The 23137-nt window shown below is 40.5% G+C and overlaps 1 protein-coding gene across 1 annotated transcript in view; it reads right to left on the bottom strand.

Moving 5' to 3' along the window:
- Window positions 1-241: 241 nt before the first annotated feature.
- Window positions 242-23137, bottom strand: part of LOC110163992 (uncharacterized) — a 60209-nt gene continuing 37313 nt past the window's right edge. The window contains exons 5-9 of the mRNA XM_055164092.1: window positions 13682-14035; window positions 8242-8259; window positions 2464-2524; window positions 2338-2381; window positions 242-425 (exon numbers count right to left, since the gene is read on the bottom strand). Coding sequence (XP_055020067.1) covers window positions 249-425; window positions 2338-2381; window positions 2464-2524; window positions 8242-8259; window positions 13682-14035 — 654 coding nt within the window. The 3' untranslated portion in view covers window positions 242-248. The remainder of the gene's footprint in view (window positions 426-2337; window positions 2382-2463; window positions 2525-8241; window positions 8260-13681; window positions 14036-23137) is intronic.

Raw genomic sequence — 23137 nt, 5'->3', positions numbered from 1 at the left:
AAATGAGCTACCGGCAGTCTAAATCGACAGTGACGTCTATCGATTCACGCTGCCCCATTGAACTAAGCCACCTTACGTTTTTCCGTTTACAGTTGTATAGATCCAATAAAGCCTGACCCTGACCTCCCCAGTCTGACAACATGTTTCTTTGGATTAGAGACTCGAGTTTGATGCTGTTTGCACACGATGATCACACTTTATATGTTAGTTATGTACAATTTCAACTCATTTGTATGAATCTGTGTAGTTCATTTGGACAGCCGTGTTCTCTTACCGCGTTTGAACAGCGCCGTCTGCAGCTGCTCCTGTGAGACTGCAGGGGGGGTGCGTCCCTGGTTCAGCTCCACGTACTCCCTCCTCACAGTGGCCACAAAGTGTTCCATGTTAAAATACTCCACAGAGCTGAGGCCCCCGGAGTGGTCTGCCTGCTCCCACTCAGGAAACACAACCACGACTGAAACTTCTGACTGAAAGATGTGCGGTACGGACGCGACCATATCCTCATTTCTCCGTACGATCTTTTCACGATATACTTCTCACGGTACAATACTTACTGCAATATTTTGTGGAGGCTTACAAAATTATGAACAAGTCTTTGGTTCAGTCATAAACCAAAGAGTTAAGATTTAAAAGTGCTTCATAAATTATTTCATCGTGTAAACTGGACTGAAACAGAGGGACCTACAAATACAATCATTCTTAACCAGTCATACTCAACCATAACTTCTGAATAACTTCTGACAGTCCATTTGAACTCATAAATGATAAGAGTTTTGAATATAACCTTGGTCTAAATTAGAATTCAACCCAGACCAAACCAAGACTAACCCAGAACTAACTCAGAACTAAACCAGGTCTAAACCAGGACTAAACCAGGTCTAAACCAAGACTAAACCAGGACTAAACCAGGACTAATCCAGATCCTAAACCACGGCTAATCCAGGATTAAATCAGGGCCAAACCAAGAGTAAACCAGTACTAGACCAGAACTAGTCCCACTGTTTGATGAACGACTGATTGATCAGACTAAATTGGTACTAAAACCATGACTGCACCAGATCTAGATCAGGACTCGGGACTAAACCAGGACTAAATGTGGACTAAACCATGACTACACCAGGAGGTCTAAACCAGGACTAAACCAGAACTAAATGTGGACTAAACCAGGACTAAACCAGGACTAAACCAGAACTAAATGTGGACTAAACCAGGACTAAACCAAGACTACACCAGGTGTAGACCAGGACTCAGGACTAAACCAGGACTAAATGTGGACTAAACCAGAACTAAATGTGGACTAAACCAGGACTAAACCATGACTACACCAGGTCTAAACCAGGACTCAGGATTAAACAAGGACTAAACCATGACTAAAGTAGGTCTAAACTAGGACTAACCCAGAACTAAATGTGGACTACACCAGGTCTAAACCAGGAATAAATGTGGACTAAACCATGACTACACCAGGAGGTCTAAACCAGGTCTAAACCAGGACTAAACCAGAACTAAATGTGGACTAAACCAGGACTCAGGATTAAACCAGGACTAAACCATGACTAAAGTAGGTCTAAACCAGGACTAACCCAGAACTAAATGTGGACTACACCAGGTCTAAACTAGGACTAAATGTGAACTAAACCAGGACTAAATGTGGACTAAACCAGGACTAAATGTGGACTAAACCAGGACTAAATGTGGATTAAACCAGGACTAAATGTGGACTAAACCAGGACTAATTGTGGACTAAACCAGGACTAAATGTGGACTAAACCAGGACTAATTGTGGACTAAACCAGGACTAATTGTGGACTAAACCAGGACTAAACCAAGACTACACCAGGTCTAGACCAGGACTCAGGACTAAACCAGGATTAAATGTAGACTAAACCAGGACTAAACCATGACTACACCAGAACTAAATGTGGACTAAACCAGGACTATCCATCCATCCATCCATTTTCGTCCGCTTATCCGGGGCCGGGTCGCGGGGGGAGCAGCCTAAGCAGGGACTCCCAGACTTCCTTCACCCCAGACACGTCCTCCAGCTCCTCCAGGTCAAGACTACACCAGGTCTAGACCAGGACCCAGGACTACACCAGAACTAAATGTGGACTAAACCAGGACTAAACCATGACTACACCAGGTCTAGACCAGGACTAAACCAGAACTAAATGTGGACTAAACCAGGACTCAGGATTAAACCAGGACTAAACCATGACTAAAGTAGGTCTAAACCAGGACTAAACCAGGACTAACCCAGAACTAAATGTGGACTACACCAGGTCTAAACCAGGACTAAACAGGACTAACCCAGGTCTAAACCAGTTTAAAGGATACGTCCGCGGCGGTGAGCAGCAGGAAGGCGGTCCTCAGAGTGAGACCTGGAGAGGAGACCGTAAAACACCGATGAATAAACAATAATAATAAAAACACATTATTCTATTTATTCAAACATAAACCCACTGTTGCCGAAGACAGAGAATCCTCCAGCGTTGAGCCGCGCCAGGATCTGTTTGGCACTGGTCTGTGGGAATGTTTTGTACATGTCTGTTTACTAAAACTGAGGAGTGGTTTGTCACAGAAATAATGATGAGATGAGAAATTGAGGGTCAAATGAACAATCCAGTCAAATATTTTATCTGCAATAGCTCGCTGGACAAAACACTTTATATTTTAGAGGTAAACATAGCTATAACATGTGTAATTAATACAACCCCGATTCCAGTGAAGTTGGGACACTGCGTAAACCTAAAAAAACAAAACAAAACAAACAAAAAAAACAGAATACAATGATGTGCAAATCCTTTTCAACCTACACTACCTTTCACAAGTTTGGGGTCACATAGAAATGTCCTTATATTTGAAAGAAAAGCACTGTTTTTTTCAATGAAGATAACTTTAAACCAAGGGTGCTCAATACATCTATCACGATCTACCAGTCGATCGCCAAGGTCGTGTGGGTAGATCGCCGTGTCTCGTCTCGTGTTTGGACTCGGTCTTGTCTCTCACTCGACGTCTGACACTCAACAAGTGCGATCATATTTCATTACGGCCGCTGCTGTTGGCAATAAACTTGTAGCGGGGTGCAGGAGCGTGTGGGGCGTCTCAGTGCGATCTGTGCGCTCATTTGAAACCCGCAGAGACTCTACGGCACATCACAAACACACACGCTCCCTATGCACGGCTCGTCTGCAACAGCGTGTGCCCTCGTGTACCAGCGGGCATCACAGGGCAGGTTCAACTTCCTAAACATCCTACCTGTCCATCTGCCTCACGTCAGCACGCCGCCCCTCGCCTTTTCACGCTCTCGCTCCTTCCTGCGTACAGCGAACACAAGCCCCTCCCACAGTGCGCTGATTAGAAGAGCAAGACCAAACGTGAAGCAAAAACCAGTCTAAATTTGTGTTCCAGTGTTGGCACAAAGCAGGTCTACAGCATAGAGCGGATCTACAGAACAGACCTACTGCCACATTTGGCTGAAGTTTGTCTAACAAAAGTGCACAAATGCATCTGTGTTTGTCACGATGTGCGTTTGGTTTGGTAAACGTGCAGAGGCTGGTAAATATCACTGCAAAACCAGAAAAGAATGCAACTTCAGTTTGGAACTTTAAAAAACAGGTTTAAAAATCTTCCTTCACTTTTTTCACAGTTTTGTGTAAAGTGCCAGAGGAAGTTCTCTTAAAGAAGAGGTTCTCAAACTGTGGGTGAGGCTCCAAAAAAGGGGCACAGAGTGTTTCAGTGCAGTTTGTTTGGCTTTGAATTAGGTCGATCATTTTTACTTGGTCATTTTGTAAGTAGCTCGCACGCTGAAAAAGTGTGAGCACCTCTGATTTAAACTAATCAGAAATACACTCTATACATCGCTAATGTGGTAAATGACTATTCTAGCTGCAAATGTCTGGTTTTTGGTGCAATATCTACATAGGTGTACAGAGGCCCATTTCCAGCAACTGTCACTCCAGTGTTCTAATGGTCCAATGTGTTTGCTCATTGTGTCAGAAGGCTAATGGATGATTCGAAAACCCTTGTACAATCATGTTAGTACAGCTGAAAACAGTTTAGCTGGTTAGAAAAGCTATAAAACTGACCTTTCTTTGAGCAGGTTGAGTATCTGGAGCATCATCACATTTGTGGGGCCAATTTAATGCTCAAAATTGCCAGAAAAAGAAAACTTTCATGTGAAACTCGACAGTCTATTCTTGTTCTTAAAAATGAAGGCTATTCCATGCGAGAAATGACAAAGAAACTGAAGATTTCCTATTCCTATTTCCTTCCTGTGTACTACTTCCTTCTTAGAACAACACAAACAGGCTCTAACCACAGTAAAAAAGAACAGACATTGGACAGAGGAAAATTGGAAAAAAGTGTTATGGACATACAAATCGAAGTTTGAGGTGTTTGGATCACACAGAAGAACATTTGTGAGACGCAGAACTAGGGATGGGCATGATTAATTGATTAATTGATAATTGATCATTAAGAATTTCATCGATTACGTTAATTTTAATCGACAAACCGAATGTGTGTTGCTGTGTGTAGTGTGACCAAACAGGTGTGTACATGTGTCTCTGCACTCAGAAGGAGCGAGACACAAACAGTGGGTCAGTCTGCAACGTACCGAAGCACAAATGTGGATTTAACGATGATTTGTACAAGAAATTCCAGGCTTACCGTTGCGTTCGGGACAAGTGTGAGTCCATGTGCACAGTGTATAAAGCAGCACATATGTTTCAGTGTCCAGTGGGAAAAAGTTTTACCAGGTGAGAGTCGCGAAATGTGGATGACGAGGCCCCGCCCCCCTCCCCCCGTACGGTGTCCTGGTTTTGACAAACGCAAATCTGGTCACACTAACCTGTATTCACCTGAGTCATGTCTTTTAATCTGACAGAAATTGAACCACATCAGCGACACAAGAGCTGTAGTTTTATCTTCGCTTAGTTTATACAAATTAGCGATGCTGTTTTAAGTTTGGTTTCTGTGAGAGTTGAACAAAACTGAATTAAACACATATAATGTCAAACGGGCTGATGTGGCTCTAGAGTTGTTATGGTTTATATGTCGTAAAGTTGAATTTATTTATGCAGATTAGTAGTGCAGATAGTAATAATAATGATGATCATTTTAATATAAAAACGTTAATGATTAATCGATAATCGATTGTTAGTTCTTCCGGCGATCGATTAAGAAAATTTCATCGAATGCCCATCCCTACTCAGAACAACTGAAAAGATGCTGGAAGAGTGCCTGACGCCATCTGTCAAACATGGTGGGGGTAATGTGATGGTCTGGGGTTGCTTTGGTGCTGGTAAGGTGGGAGATTTGTTCAGGGCAAAAGGGGATTTTGAATAAGGAAGGGTATCACTCCATTTTGCAACACCATGCCAGACCCTGTGGACAGAGCTTGATTGGAGCCAAGCTCATCCTACAACAGGACAATGACCCAAACACACCTCCAAATTGTGCAAGAACTATTTAGAGAAGAAGCAGGCAGCTGGTGTTCTATCTGTAGTGGAGTGGCCAGCGCAGTCTCCAGATCTAAACCCCATTGAGCTGTTGTCCCATTGAGCTGTTGTGGGAGCAGCTTGACCGTACAGTACACAAGAAGTGCCCATCCAGCCAATCCAACTTGTGGAATGGGCTTCTAGAAATGTGGGGTGAAATTTCTCCAGATTATCTCAACAAATTAACAGCTAGAATACTAAAAGTCTGCAATGCTGAAAATGCTGCAGATGGAGGATTCTTTGACGAAAGCAAAGTTTGATGGAAAAAATTATGATTTCAAATACAAATCATTATTTCTAACCTTGTCAATGTCTTGACTATATTTTCTATTCATTTTACAACTCATGGTGGTAAATAAGTTTGACTTTTCGTGGAAAACACAAAATTGTCTGGATGACCCCAAACTTTTGAACGGTAGTGTATATTGAACGGAATAAACTACAAAGACATGATATTAATGTTCAAACTGATTAACTTTATTGTTTTTATGCAAATATTCACTCATTTTCAATTTGATGTCCGCAACACGTTCCAACGTTCCTACGTGCAGAGATTGCAGTGCAGTGCAGTGATGAAATCCCTAAATTCCTTGCAATTATATGTTGAGAAATGTTGTTCTTAAACTGTTGGACTATTTGCTCACACAGTAGTTGACAAAGTGGTGAACCTTGCCCCATCATTGCTGGTGAATGACTGAGCCCTTCGAGGAAACTCCTTTTACACCTGATCATGACACTCACCTGTTTCCAATTGACCTGTTCACAGTGTTGGGAAGGTGACTTTTAAAATGTATTCCCCTACAGATTACAGATTACATACCCCAAAATGTAGTTTGTAACGTAATCCATTAAATTACTTAAAGTGAGTAATATAATCTGAATACTTTGGATTACTTGATATTGTCATGTTTTTTAAAACTACATGAACCACATCCTCCAAATTGTTGTTTGTTCTCTTCAAATTGTCTGTTGAGCCCAAGTCTCCATGAATAGATTTGCTGTAGAGAAGCAAAGACTAGGAAATCTTGTTACGGGCCCCGGCCCTGTGATATTTGTTTAAAGTGCTCCCGTTCTTCTGTAATTGCTTTTGTCTGCGCATGATGCTCCCGGTCCGTGAGCCCTGGACCCAGATGCGTGGGAGTACCTGATGGGGGACGGAGGCTGGCGTCGCAGCGCGTTGGCGATTGGCCCTTCATCCCTGCGCTTCCACCAATCCGCGGATGCCACCTGTGATAGCGGGGGATTGAAAAGGGACCATCTTCCACCTGCTCGAGGCGGCTGGATCACTGCAGCCAGCTCACCCTTTTGTTTGATGTTTGGGTTGTCTCAGTTTGTTATATTGCCGGCTGTTGCCTTGTTTAGTTCGTTGAGACACCTTTTTTGTTCGCAGTAAACCTTGAGTTAGATTTGGTACATTGTATTTAGTTAGGGCTCTTTAGTTTATTAGATTATTTTGTTTAATTCCTATTTATTTTCACCTTAATTGCCTGTTTTTTTTTTGTCTTCCCTTACACTGTAAATAATAAATGCACAATTTTTAGTTAAACCTTTAACATCCTGTTTTTTTTTTTTGTTACTTCCCTTTCTCCCCGAGCAAAGGGGACGTAACAGTCTTCACATAAGATGTTTTGTCTGCTAAAAGAAAATAAAAACCTCAGTGTTTCCTTAACCATATTATAAATATTATTGATAGAGAAATGATTTCTATATGAGATCACTGCTGCTTTAAATTATGTCCACCTACTGTTAGTGTCAGATTGTTTATTTAAAAATCACTTTCAGTACAAACATAAAGGCGCCAGCCCAATAAAAATCTGTAATATTTGATGTTTTTTACTCAAAATGATGCAGAATCAGGTTCTTAACAACAATGCTTATTAACGACCTCGTCCATTGTGTGACTGACGCCACCAATCGTTAACAAGCTGTTTATGTAACTTTTAATGCGCGCGGTCTGTTTGGGTTTCCGGCAATGAGTGGAATTACCAAAATAAAATTATTTTTAAAAAAAAGTGATATAGCCCAAAATGTGAAAACAGGAAAATACCGCCATGTAATCCATTAATTTCAACAAAGTAACTGTAATCCAATTACCACTCATGGAAACAGCAACTGTAACTAAATACAGTTACTCATAATTTGTATTCTGATTATGTAACTCCGGTACATGTAATCTGTTACTCCCCAGCACTGCATGTTCACCTGTGGAATGTTCCAAACAGGTGGATTTTAAGCATTCCCCAATTTTCCCATTCTTTTGTTGCCCCTGTCCCAGTTTTATTGGAACATGTTGCAGGCATCAAATTGAAAATGAGTCAATATTTGCATAAAAACAATAAAGTTTATCAGTTTGAACATTAAATATCATGTCTTTGTAGTTTATTCGGTTCAGTATAGGTTGAAAAGGATTTGCAAATCATGGTATTCTGTATTTTTTTTAAGTTTTACAGAGCGTCCCAGCTTCATTGGAATTGGGGTTGTAATAAATATATATTTGAAAATGAAAGGAGTACTATGCAACATTTTACATAACATATGCCCTTTAGCAACACATTTTAAAGCCACAGTACGTCACTTAGGCCAAAAACGGATGACTTTTATACCAGTATTTAGAGAAAAACTTGCAGTCTTTCTAAATTTGCAGTCTCTTTGAACTAAAATGTCTTCACCTTTCTTTAAATAAACACCAAACCTGATCAAATACCAAGGATTAGATTGAAGTAGGTCAGAGTTCACGTACCTCAGCATCGCCACCCTCCTGAAAACACAAAAAACACGTCAAACAGAAGAAAAAGAATTGGTAACACTATAATAACTACACCTTATTTAGCCTTAATAAAGCATGAACAAAGACTTAATTAATAATGATTCACGCTTAGTAACTACTTAATTACTACCTGAATTAGCACTTAACTTGCACTTAATTGGCCTGTGCTGTAAATAGTTACTCAATACTTCTTAATTACTCATGAACTAACCATTTGCATGTTTACAAATGCATATTTAAGTACATATTTGAGCATTTATTAATCATTAGTAAGATATGAGAGAATGATTTACTAATAATGTAATGCAATGATGATTCAGGCAGCTGTTATCTGTTAGTTAAGTCTTTCTGAGAGTTTTTCTAAAGTGAAGACTAATTATGTTTATTAAACATTTGTTAAGTTTGGTCAAATTCCAGAGAAACAATAATGCATGACTAGTAAATCATTCTCTCATGGCTTATTAATCATTAATAAATGCTCAAAGTTGTACTTAAATATACATTTACAAATGCACACACAAATGGTTAGTTCATGAGTAATTAAGTAAGAAATACTTATGAGTAACTATTTACAGCACAGGAGAATTAAGTGCAAGTTAAGTGCTAATGCAGGTACTAATTAAGTAGTTACTAAGCGTGAATCATTATTAATTAAGTCTTTGTTCATGCATTATTAAGGCTAAATAAGGTGTAGTTATTATAAAGTGTTACCAAAGAATTCAATCAGAAGTCTAGTCATATGCACTTGGAAAAAAAACAAAAACAAAAACAAAACATCTTACGCTATTTTCTGATCTATGTTATAATGTAGTTTCCTCATCACAAAACACACCTGGAGTTGTGTTTTATTTCATCACACAAACTCTACAGATTCAGGTTAGTTTGAGTTCTTCTCTCAAACAGAAAACAACTCTGTTCCACCTTGTGATGTCACGTGGTAATAGAGAAAATGCTCCATGCACCTTCATTTAGAATCATTTGGATCATTTCAGCCCTGGAATTGCCGATCTCTGCTGAACAAAAGGTAAAAGGAGCTGTTCACTTTAACACTACCGATATGGACTATTTCAGCACTGTCATATTCTTGTGAAACGCAGCATTTTAAGCATTTTTGCAACCCTGATCATGTGTGAAGATGTTTGTCTCTTGTTTAAGATCATTCACAATACTGCTGCTGTTTCTCTGAGCTCTGAAACCACCTCCCGAGCCGCTCCTTCCACTGAGAGAGCAGGATCCACAAACCCAGGGCAGTATTTGGAAACTCAGCCAATCCATGTATCATTCGTTCATTCGTTTTTCAGAATAAAACCAAAAATAAGAAAACGAAAAAACAAGTATTTGTGTTTAAATGAATAATGGAAAAAATGGATAATGGACGTTTCCCGGTTTCCGTGACTTAAACTGCGATGATGGACTTTTTTGCCGCATACAAACTGATCCAGGACTGAACCAGGACTGAGACTGGGACTGAACCTGGGACTGAACCTGGGACTGAACCAGGACTAATCACAGACTGAACCAGGACTAAACCAGGACTGAACCAGGACTGAACCAGTACTGATCCAGGACTGATCCAGGACTGATCCAGGACTGATCCAGGACTGATCCAGGACTGAGCCAGGACTGAACCAGGACTGAACCAGGACTGATCCAGGACTGATCCTGGACTGAGCCTGGACTGATCCAGGACTGATCCAGGACTGATCCAGGACTGATCCAGGACTGATCCAGGACTGATCCAGGACTGATACCGGGACTGAGATTGTTACCAGACCAGGACTGACACTGGAATCTGGTTTAGTCCTGAGATCAGTCCTGGTTCAGTCCTAGTCCTGGTTCCGGTTTCAGTCCCGGTCTCAGTCCCCGTCTCAGTCCTGACCTGGTCCCAGTCTGGTCCCGGTCTCAGTCCTGATCAGTCTATGCAGACATCGCAGTTTAAGTCACGGAAACGGGAAACGTCCATTATCCGTTTTTTTCCATTTATCATTTAAACACAAAATCAAAAACTGAAAAAAACAAATCGTTATCTGTTTTTGGAGACAAATAATGAAGAATTTTTTTTATTTTTTCTTAATCTTATAAGTTTTCTTATTTTTGGTTTTATTTTTAAAAAAATGAACGAACGATACACGGATTTCAGCCAAGGCTGTCCATCAGTGGAACATGTGACCAACAGAGATGATCACATGGACAAACTGCAGCACATTCTCACACCTGGTGAAACCGCGACTCCTCTCAAACAAAAGCTTCACCCATATTGTGGACCGAGGAGTGTCTGGAGAGTGTGTCATGTGAAGTGAATGAACTGAATGATGATTTTGATAAGGAGGATGATTTTAAGGTGCTGAGACAACTGGGTGTGAATGAGTTTACAGAATTGTTATGATCCAGTCATTATAAAAACATTCTCTTTGTATGTTTGATTTTATGAAATAGAACATCAACCTGCCCGGGGACAACAGGTGGAAATGAGAACTGGATCTACAACCTGGAACAATACAACTCTCCTGTTAAGATTCATGTAGATCAGGGGCGACAAACTCATTTTGGTCCGGGGGCTGTATCCAACCGTCTTTGATCCCAAAGGGGCCGGATCAGAAAAGTCATGTCATATAAACCCCAAAATAACAAGTTCAAATATTTGTGCAGAGAAACACATCTATTACAGAAATCTTTTTTTAATTGATGAACTCTTTCTTTTACAGAATATTATAATGAACAACCTGAAACTTTAAGAAAAATGCAATTTCAACACAATGTTTTAACATGAACTTGTATGTAAATAGGAATAAGTCCTTTTTTCTTGTAAAATCCTGCACACGGATCCACTTTTCTCATGTTAGACATTTTGTTGATGAGGGTGTCACGGTCAACAGTCAAAACGATCGTCCTTTAACTCTTTCCCCCTTTGACGCCTACTTGGAACAACCCATACATATATCAGCAGTGTTGGGAAGGTGACTTTTAAAATGTATTCCCCTACAGATTACAGATTACAAACCCCAAAATTTTGGATTACTTGATTTGCTGTAGAGGAGTAAAGATGAGGATATCGTAACATAAGATGTTTTGTCTGCTAAAAGAAAAGAAAAATATGTTAAATCCTGTTTTAGACCTGGTTTTAGTCCTGGTTTAGATCTAGTTTAGACCTGGTTTTAGTCCTGGTTTAGATCTAGTTTAGACCTGGTATAGTTTCCAGCAATGAGTGGCCCAAAATGTGAAAACAGGAAAATACCGCCGTGTAATCCATTTATTTCAACTAAGTAACTGTAATCTAATTACCACTCACTGAAACAGTAACTGTAAATGAATACAGTTACTCATAATTTGTACTCTGATTACGTAACTGCAGTACATGTAATCTGTTACTCCCCAACACTGTATATTAGTATGTGTGGGTTGCAGTGGCCTCCAACTATCACAGCCTCTGTTTACATGTGAAAAACCAAGCCATTTGTAATGATCGTCAAAGCACTTCTTTAGTGATACAGCGGAGGTGTCAAAAGACGTCATTAAGGAAACAAGGGAGGGTCATCAAATGTCGACTTCATGGGGGAAAGAGTTAAGAGCGTTTGGAAAGAGACAAGTCTTCATTTGTGCTGCTCTGGAGGGAGGGGCCACGTACAGAGACACTGGAGACGCTGCTGTGATAAACACCACAGAAAATTACCAATATTTTAATAGAAAATATAATTCAAATATTTCAGTAGAAAATCAGCCGAGGGCCAGATTAATGGTCTTGGAGGACCGGATCTGGCCCCTGGGCCGTATGTTTGACACCCCTGATGTAGATTGTGCACTGTCCCTGTCTCATTAAATAAAAAATAAATATACTAAACTGCTTCATGACATCACAATGTGGAACTGAGCATTTTGAGCTTTGGAGATGTAGTAGACAGACTAATAAACCTGTATTACTCAAAAATGCGTGGGGGTGTAGTGCAATGAGATTCATTTGGTCTTCCGATATTTTATGTTATTAGGTTCTTTTTACAGAGTTTTGTTTCATACCTGACAGTTTGTTCTGCTCCCTGTGCTCTTCCTCAGAGTGGTCACGTGATGTTGCTGCTTTGAACAAGTTTTGGTGCTGTCTTCCTACTGGAGGAGGCAGGACGACAGCACCATCTGCAGTCCCACTTCCTCAGGACAGTATCCCAGGGGTGTGAGAGTAAAAAGACAACTACTCGTCCACCCGAAAGACAAAACAGAACCATAAATGTAATGTCATATACGAAATACCCTGCATGTCCTGCAACAGAACCTACATCGAAAAAAGAAAAATAGGACAGAATGCAAGAAGGAAACAGCGAAGGCGAAACACGAGCCACAAAACACAAAGCAGAACAGGAACAAGTCAAATTGTCCATCTCTGACACTGGAAAAGAGAGAAGCACATTATGGACTGGGACAGAGAAAACATCACTGGGACAGAGGAAAACAAACATCGAAATACAAAAACATGCCCACGGGATGATAAACCAGGACAAGGGGCTTTTTATTCTCACACCCCTGGGATACTGTCCTGAGGAAGTGGGACTGCAGATGGCGCTGTCGTCCTGCCTCCACCAGTAGGAAGACAGAGACAAAACCTGTTTAAATCAACTGAGCGACACGTCACAGCAACATCACAAGACTCTGAGGAGGAGCGCTGGTGACAGTGTCGGGAAGGTGACTTTTAAAATGTAATCCCCTACAGATTACAGATTACATACCCCAAAATGTAGTTTGTAACGTAATCCATTAAATTACTTAAAGTGAGTAACGTAATCTGAATACTTTGGATTACTTGATTTACTGTAGAGAAGCAAAGACCAAGAAATCATAACATAAGATGTTTTGTCTGTTAAAAGAAAATGAAAAGCCCAGGGCTCGGGTCATTGGATCAGAAAACAACAAGTTCAAACACTGGATCAAGGAGGACGGTGAAATCAGGAAACGAGGCACAGACAGCATTAACCGTGATGACAGAGCGTTCCTCCTTTCACACACCTGGGACACCCTCCTCCAGAGACACCGGGCAACGGGAGGCGTGGTCAGTCTGAGCGACCTGCAGGTCCATCAGGTCTGACCACGCCCACAGGAAGTAACAACAACTGATATACGACACGTCACCACCAACACCAGTGACAGTTCTGAAGATGCAGCAGCAGCCGAAACATGTCAACAAGGTAAATACACTTTACTGCATTGTCTTTAAAAAGAACCTAAGAAGTTAAAGTAGATAAGAAGACAAAATGAACATCATTGGTTTAGAGTCCATTCAGTGTAATAAAAGAGCTTTAACCCTCCATTCTGTTTATTCTTATTATTATCTATGCTGCTGTTGACCTGGACCTGAGTGCAGTATTTCGTTTCTGTGTAGTTTTTATACTGAAATGACAAATAAATTCTGATTCTGATTCTCATTCCTCACCGAGATGCAGTTGTGTGTGGGGAAAGCTTCACAGTTGAGCTCTTGGGGCCAGTTCATGTTGAGCTGCTCCATCATGCGGCCACAGCCCTCTTTGGCCCTCAGGCAGAAGGAGCGGCACGGGCGCTGCACTTCCCCTCGCACACACTTGGGGGCGTAGACGAGGCAGAGGAAGAGGCGGATGTCCACGGCGCAGAAGGTCTGGACGATGGAGTTGAAGAAGGACATCTGGATGGCGGCCTCGCGCTGGGAGCTGTGGCCCAGGAGGTTTGGGACCAGGGTCTCGGAGTAGTACAGCCCCTGGCACATGGGCACCGTGATGGGCTGGCACATGCCCCCAGTGCTGCTCACGCCGAACTGAAACACAAAACCAATGAGCAGAGACACAAGAGACGCACACGCAGAGAGCCCCAGAGCCACAAGTACTCAACTGCAAAAACATAAGTAAAAGTATCACATGAAAAAAAATCTACTTAGGTAAAAGCATTAAAGTACTTGTTTAAAAATGTACTGTAAAAGTAAAAAGTCAAAGCATTTCACACAGATCCTGAGATCCAACAAAGCTTCAAATGTAGTGATTTTGATAAAGATTTCTGATGAATTTGTTCAACAGAAACAATAAAGTCAAGTTTTTTTTTCAGCTGTTTTTAGTTTTATATTTTTGTTTTCTCAGACTACGAACATGTTAAAAATAAACCTTCAGACATTTCAGCAGCTCTCACACAATAGTGAAAAATATTTTTACTTTTCAGTCCCATTCAAAAGTGTAGTGGAGTAGAAAGTACAGGTACCTGCTCTCAAATGTAGTAAAATAAAAGTAAAAAGTATTCATTATAAAACCTACTTATGTAAAGTACAGACACCTACAATTTATACTTACTGCCCTACAAAGGCAAAAGAGCTTAACTCCGTTTTGTCCAGACAAAAGTATTATAGGTCGGGCTCCCAAATTTTGACGACTAGTTGCTATAGAGCTCCGGACCCCACGTGACTCACGGTGGGCGGGCCGCCATTTTGGCAGTAAAAATGGATAGCGCCACCGCTGAATTTTTCAAGCCATCGGAGACTCACTTTAATTCACAAGACATTGAGCTTCAGATCAAAATTAAACGGATTAAACATTGACCGTATAATGCCCCGGGGGTGTTTTTAAAAAAAATATTTCCGCTGAAGAAGACGTCCCAGATCCGCAGTACATCGCCAAATGAACCAAAATTGGTCCGATTGACGTGCCTCTGTTTCCTGGTAGAACAGCAATACCTCCAATTATCAACACAGATGTTCCCTGTTAAGACCACGGGACATCCTCATCTCAAGAGTCATCATGAACTCGTAAAACACAAAAAGCACGGGTAACAACAGCAGCAGCAACAGCAATAAAGAGGAGCCCTCACCGCAGCTCAGATCCCTCAGGACGGGGTCTGCGGTCTGGTCCTTGGTCCGGAGGCTCCGTCCTCCATGTGCTGGTTCCAGACGGTAGCGAGCAAGACCAGTGCTTGATGGACTGGGTCTGAGCTGTTCCGTGTCATCGTCTGCACGCTGGTTCCGTGCGGGAAAAGCGAGAATGCACTGTGGACTACAGGTCTGGACAGTTCGCTCCGGCGGTCAAGAACTGCGGCTGGTTCCGAGGTGATGCAAAGCATCCGGACAGAAGCGTGAATAGTTTGGTGGGTTATATGTTGTTCTGAGCGTCCGACCTCCGCGCTCTTTGTTCCTGGGGAACGTTCTTGTCAGGCCAAGGCTCCTGACACCACTCCCCGCTGTAGCTCCTCTGAGCCCGGCCTGAACCGGAGCTTCTCCCGCTGGTTCAGGACTCTGGTTTGGATCTAGTCCGACTGTAGCATTTCTCACACTAGGCTAAAAGCAGGACATTTTTAAAGTTGAATCAATAAAATAAGCTATTGCCTATTTCCATAAAATTATTTGGTTAATTATAAGCCTAAAATAACAAATGCTGTTTGCTACTTTGGAGCCACACGTTCGCACATTGGTTCTTGCTCTGATCTTTGTGTATTACATTATCTGTATTGGAAAATTGTTGGCAAAATAATTCGGAAATGAATCGCGGCTGCGTCTGGAGAACAATCTGTTATTGTGCTGGAGTCGTACAGCGCGAGCACCTTGTGCCTGATGAGCCGGTATGACGTCAGCTCCCGGAGCTCTATAGAGCGTCTGGAGAACAGATTGTTCTCCAGACGCAGCTGTAATGCGCCAAATCCTGTAGGAAGAAGGACAATAATGTCTTTCCCCTTGATAAAATTCAACAAACATTCTCTTAGTTCCGGCTTTAAATCTTTAATCTGGGGAATCGTTGCCAACACAGAATGTCTGACTTCGTCTACATCCATCTCAACGCTTTGTTTACTGTTCCACAAAAGGGACCCAGAATTTGATTTGACCGGAGCCTGGCTACCCCAGACTTCCATCCATTATAAGAACATATCACCAATGCTGAGTCATCATGTGTTTGTTCACTTCCACAGTGAAACAGTTTGACACAGTGACTTTGCAGTAGTGTGTACAGTATGAAAAAATACACACAGTACTTTCACATTAAAGATCATTGAAGTATAATTGAATACAGAGGTATATTTATTGAATGTGTTCAGACCCTGTGCCAAGACCACAACAAAAACAAGGAGGCCAGAGGTTGGATTTAAAATAAAATGTATTTATGAACTAAATCACAAACAAAACACACACTGTTTCTGCCTTTTGTCTGTACACGAAAACTTATTTTTGTCTCATGATACAAAGACAGAACAGAAACTGACAAATAAGGGTCAAAGGTCAATTTGAGCTCAATATTTTTCATGATGTTTATTCAAATGATAAAGAAGATCTGACATAGAAACAAATGACATGAACTCATTTTTGACCAAACCTGATGTTACTGTGTTCTGTCTTTGTAGGGCAGATTACACTAGACTACTTTATTACTTTTACTTTGTCATGTTGCACCACTGCAAGGGGCCAACACAAAGTAACAGACAGACCTGTCACTCTGGGGGATGAGGCTAACTAGAGGCACTGCTCTGTGTGAGGCTCTGCAACGTGTAACTTTTCCGATGGAGGGTCCGTCAAATGCTTTTCTCTATGGAAATGTCATTGCTTTGTCTGGAATGTTTTACAGTATGGTAATCCAAGCGCTGGATTGTTCACCCACTCATAGAGAACGGGAGCTGGGTTCAGACCGTCGTGAAACAGGTTAGTTTTTCCCTACTGATGATGTGTTGTTGCAATAATAATCCATTTCTATCTTCATGGAGACCAAACCAAACCAGGTCCAATTTCTTTTTGAGTTATAAAACCACAAGTTTAATGTCACACTGTGGAACATTCCAGGCAGAGCAATGACATCTCCCTAAAAACAAGCATTTGACAGACCCCCAAACAAAAAGTTACACAGTGCACATTCAATCTGAACTTTACTTTTACACAATCTGACCAGAAAGTTGGTTTAGTCAGAACCAGTGTTGGGAGTAAAGCGTTATAAAAGTGACGAGTTACAGTAATGCTTTGCTTTTTGCTGTAATGCAGTAATGTGGTATTACAGGAAAAAAAGTGTCATATTTTACTGGATACAAATGTGAGTAACATGTGTCACAATGCTTTGTTTTAACCTGGACTGAAGTGGTGGGTTTTTGATTCACTAAAATCACCGCGATGTCAGCAGCGGTGAAACGCCATCGTTACAGTTCTGAGTGTCGGGACGGGCGCCAGAGGTGCGCCTGAGTAGACCGTCAGGTGACCGCGGGCGAAAGGACCGACGCAGAGCAGCCGACGCAGAGCAGCCGTCGCCCGATCGCACTTTGCAGACACACTGCTCTACGGACTGAGGGTTCTCTCAGGGGCAGAACTAGACATAAGGTCTCCAACACTCTGGCTCACTAGGAAATTATGTCCAAAATGCCAAACTTCCCCTTTGAAGCCAATCTGTCTGTTAGTAATCAACTAAAGAACTGAGTCATTTTTGTGTTTTGCACTCTGGAACACAGCGTCCGGTTGACCCCCATGCATGCTTCCCTTTTGGCAGCAGACAGGTTAAATGCTCTCTAGCATTAGTCACTCTCCCATTTTAGTTGAAAATTAAACTCTTAAACAGGCCCATGAATGCTCGCCCTGATCACAGGCTCCTGAAAATGTGCTGTTTCAATCCATTTTGTATTTTTCCTTGAGTTTGCAGATAATTTTAAAACTTTCGGACAGTGTTTGCTAATCTGCGCATTATGTCTCCATGGTAACTGCTGAACATTCCACCATAGAGCCCCACATGTAGAACACCCCCAGCATGATGGCACTGCAAAGTATCAATAGACCTCATTGCTTGAGTCTGTGCCCTCACCCACATGAGATTTTGAGTTATTTTTTGTGTTTTTAATGACTATACTGTTTAAATAAATAAGAGATGGAACAATACTTTTAATACTTTTTTGGAGGGGTCAGTTTAGGGGTGGGTGATATCTCGATATTTTAAATATATCAAGATATTTCTTAAACTCGATATGAATTCTGACATATCGTATATATTGATATAATGCTTATATTCAATTTTGATTTCTCCACTTCACTTGTTTGTCTTCTCTCTAGTCGCCCCGCACTCTCGCCTCCCTGATTTCACTATCCACGTGAACGCCCAAAGTTGGTGCCAGTGAAAAGCTTCTAGTGCCACGAAACTTTTCCACCATTTACAGAAAAAGGCTACCAGCAGCACATCTCATATTCCACTGAGTCATGTCCTTTAGCCCGAAAGAAGTTGAACCACATGATGGACTGCACTGTTTATGCAGTTTAGTCATGTTTAACTTTTGTTTCTGTAAAACATAAACACATGTGTGCAAAGCTGCCAAAAAAAAACAAAACAAAAAAACACATAATAATCTCAAACAGGCTCTAGAGTCGTTTTGCTTTATATATTGTAAAGTTTAGTAATGTAAATTTTATTTATGCAGAAGATTTGAATGAATAATCTGCTGCAGTGTCACTTGTACAATAGTGTTTGGAAACGTTGGGTTTGATCTGCAGTGGATTGTGGGATTAAACCTCAGAGCTCCTCACTGCTGGATAATAACATGGATCTATTAAAATAAGGAACATCCTGAGCTTCCTCTGCTAAATGAGCTCATGGTTCTGGTTCTGGTTTGGAGAACAGAGTTAATGCAAAGATGAGCTTGTGTTGAGTTGTTTTATTTATGAATGAAAAGAAGGAAATATGTATTATTTATTTTATTTTACAGATAAATTATATATTTTTTTTGTAATCTTAAATGTTCCTATTTGAACTGCCGACCTCTTACACTTTAATAAAAAAAAAAAGACCTTGTGGAGTTTGGCAGATTTGTTTTTGCAGTTTTCAGTTTTAGGGGATTATTTTTTCCTGTACAGATATCGAGATATATATCGTATATCGAGATATAGCAAAATATATCGAGCTATATATTTTTTATTCATATCACCCAGGCCTAGGTCAGTTCATACTTTTTTTTTTTTTTTTTTAGATCTGAGCTGGAGATGGTTGAATAAACTTAAAATCATAACTTCTATGACTCATTCTAAATACTTATTATTATTCATAGTTTTGCAGCTCATGTTATTATTATTATTATTATTATTATATTTTACATTTAGAATAGGGACTCTGGGGAATACTTTTGCTTTAGGTTTATTGTGTCAGTGGCATAAATTAGTTTCAATATTATCATTTATCATGTATGTATTTTTAAGCAATATATCACACTTCAAAATGTGATATGAGAGACTTAAGAAAAAACAGGGATCAAACACTAAATCATTTCTTAAACGCTGCCAACTGTTTACTCATTTACAAGAGCTACATGGTGAAGGTGGTTAGGGTTTGGAACCAATAACTGAGTGAAAAAAAAAAAAAAAAAAAAAAACTTTAGCCTGTGCTCTAACTGTTAAAATGTTCTATAATCACATCTGAACTGGTGTTGCCAGAGAATTAACCTGCAGATAAAGACACATCCAAGTTTGTCTCATTCTCAGTTTATTTTCAGGCCTCATGTGAAGCTCAGAACCTCCAGAATTCCCTCCCTGAGCTGCAGAGGCTGCACTAGCACTGACTCATGACTGTCTACAGGAGCTGGGGTTTAGGGAGTGACCGTTCAGATCAGAGAGAGGACTTTAAAGTTTAAACCAGCTGGATTTCAGCGTTGAAACTGGCAACACAAATGAGAGACTCGTGAGGCTCATTCTGCTTTCTGATTGGATAATTATCTTACGAACACTAAATTATAAGATAAACAACTTGACCATCATGTCCAGTAACCTTCTAGCAATGACCCTCAATCAGAAAAGTCCATAGTGAACCTTGAAGCAGGTACATTTAACAGCCACATCAAATCAATAACATCTGCAGCCTTTTACCATCTAAAAAACATAGCAAAAATCAAAGGTTTACTGTCTAAATCAGACTTGGAGAAACGTATCCATGCGTTTGTCTCCAGTAGGTTAGATACTGTAATGTTCTGCTCACTGGTCTCTCCAAACGAGCTGTGAGACACTGCAGAACATCCAGAACGCTGCAGCTCGGGTCCTTACTCGAACTAGGAAGTACGAGCACATAAGTCCTGTGCTCAGGTCTCTGCACTGGCTCCTGTGCCTCAGAGAATAAACTTTAAAGCAGCTCTGCTTGTGTACAAGTCTCTCCATGGCCGAGCACCAAAGTCCATCTGTGACATGTTAGTGTCATATGAACCATCTCACACTCTGAGGAGCTCAGGGACCGGCCTCCTGCTGGTGCCCAGAGTCACGACTAAACAAGGGGAGTCAGAGTTTCAGGTTCATGCAGCTAAAACCTGGAACAGTCTGAACATGTGAGACAGACTCTACTGTGACGCTGTTTAAATTCAGGCTCAGAACATTTCTGTTTAACTGTGCAAATAACTGAAAGGTTTTCACTCCACACTCTTCTCTCTAATTTATGTCTCTTTTTTTATTTCAATCTTCATGATTATTTATGTTTTGATTTGTTTTTATTATAATTTTAATGTATTTCTTATTCTGTAAAGCACTTTGAATTACTTTGTGTACGAATTGTGCTGTACAAATAAACTTGCCTTGCCTTTCTCTCCTCTCTCTCTTTCTCTCTTTCTCTCTCTTTCTCTGGGCTCAGGGAGACGTGCAGTGGAGGCTGCTACATGAGCAGTAGAGTTGCTCCATCACATGAACAGTGGTGTGGGGGAGGACTGTTCTTTCTGTGGACTCGGGGAGACTGTGATCCACTCATTTCATTCATTCGTCTTGTACGTGCACCCAGCTTTCCTCTCCGACTGGCGCTGAGCCTTTTGAGGTCATTTTCAGTTTCGTTGTTCTCCACAACGTCATTTTGAGCATTTTCCTCCACATTTCCTTGTTCCACAGTTTCATCAATTTTTCACAAATTCGTTCGTTTCCTTTACAATCCACACATTGGATTACTTCGCGCGTAATTGTTCACTTTTCCAGAGCGCACGGTGGCGCTTGAGTTTACTCACGGCACGTAAGCCTTGTGTCTTTACGCGTCCAGCGGCGCGGCGTCTTTGATTCATTCATAATTCCAAACATGTGTCTGTCGCAGCGTCTTGACTCCATCCAGCGCAGGCTCGGACTCCATAGCCGAGGTCTTTGACTTTGTTATGGCTTCTAGTTTAACATGAGCTGTAACACATGTAAATAACCATCCTTAGGGCGTCCGCTTCTTGACTCACACGAAATGTACAAAAACTCACGTAGTCCGTAGTTCGTTTGATTTCTTTTATTTGCAGATTTTCAGCGTTTGCAGTTCAGTTCAGTTCAGTTCAGTTCAGTTCAGTTCGGTGTGGTGTGGTGTGGTGTGGTGCGTTCAAAGACCGTGTCGGTCGCCCTCCACGATGCCATAGTCCCCACACACCTGTCTCCCTATTTGACCTGATTATTTGATCTTATTTCCCTAGGACACATCCTCTTACACTATAAACCAAAAGACAAATTGACTGAACTAACTTAAATTGGGACTGAAAATAAATCATTTTAACATTTCTATAATTTTAAGAATAATATTTTAATAATTGTTTTAAAAATCAGTCACTCGAGAGCAGGACTTTGTTGTCTGCTCTTCCTGTTTCATGCTGTAGTAGTCATCATATAGTGAAATTATACTAATGTTTGTTTGTGTGGAAGGTAACAAAGTACAAGTAGTAAAGTAATGTAATTTGAGAGCAGTTACCTGTACTTTCTACTCCAGTACATTTTTGAATTAGACTGAAAGGTAGAAATTACTTTTCGTTTGATTTTAGTTGTTATTTTTTTGCTTTGAGCAAACAAAAATAAATACAAAAAAATTCATGAGATATTTAAGAAACTGATTCGTATTGACACTGTTGATCAAAATCTGCATCATTTCTACTCAATATTACTACATTTATTTCTACTATATTACTACATTTATACTCAACATCTGTGTGAAATACTAAACCCATTAGGGGTGTGCAAAAATATCGGAATTTCGATATATCGTATCGTTTAATGTGATGATACAGTATCGATATCATGGGCTGCTGTATCGATATATCACCAAGAGTATTTTTAGGTGTGTTTTACTAAATTATTTTGTTACAGTGCTACAGTTTTGTTGTTTGTGGAGTGAAAGGAAACTCATTTATGCGACACATTTGACATTTTGACACAGTTTTGATGATTCAAATGTTTGTGTTTCATATGAACTTTACACAAGAAGTGGTTAACAAAGACTTTTAGTATCACAGCCATGATTTAGCCTTTATTTTTTAGTGAACCGTGTCAAATCAATTTGAAATATATCGTATCGAATCGAAAGTGCACTGTATCGACATATGTATCGTATCGTTGTCTGTGTATCGAGGAATGTATCGTATCGGCAATTTCTTAATGATACCCAGCCCTAAACCTGTACTTTACAACTTTTACTTCAGTTGATTTTGTCATGTGATACTTTTACTTCAGTGTCTTTTTGTCTCTGCATTTGTACTTTTACTTAAGTAACAAACCCGTATTTGTACTTTTACTTGAGTAACAAAATTGAGTACTTCATCACATGAGAGTAGGACTTGGGGTGGTCTGATCTCGCTGTTTCTCACAGTAGTGCTCATACAGTCCTGTATCTGTCTGGTACTTCAGTATACTACAGTACATTACATCACTCACATGGGAGCAGGACTCTGGTGTACTCTGATCTCCCTGTTTCACACAGTACCTGTAGTACTCATTGGGGGTGTGCAGAAATATTGAAATATTCATATATAGTATCGTTTAATGTAATGATACAGTATCGATATATCACCAAGAGTACTTTTGGATATATTTTACTAAATTATTTTGTTACAGCTACAGTTTTGTTGTTTGTTTAGAGCAGTGCTTCTCAATTATTTTCTGTCATGCCCCCCTAGGAAGAATAAAACATCTCGCGCCCCCCGCGTGACTATAGATAGTATCATTTGTCTA

Source organism: Boleophthalmus pectinirostris, unplaced genomic scaffold, assembly GCF_026225935.1.
Source record: "Boleophthalmus pectinirostris isolate CB_2022bp ecotype Guang Dong unplaced genomic scaffold, ASM2622593v1 HiC_scaffold_6, whole genome shotgun sequence".
Taxonomy (NCBI): Eukaryota; Metazoa; Chordata; class Actinopteri; order Gobiiformes; family Gobiidae; genus Boleophthalmus; species Boleophthalmus pectinirostris.
Note: the sequence above shows the minus strand (reverse complement) of the source record. Positions and strands in the feature narration are given on the sequence as shown.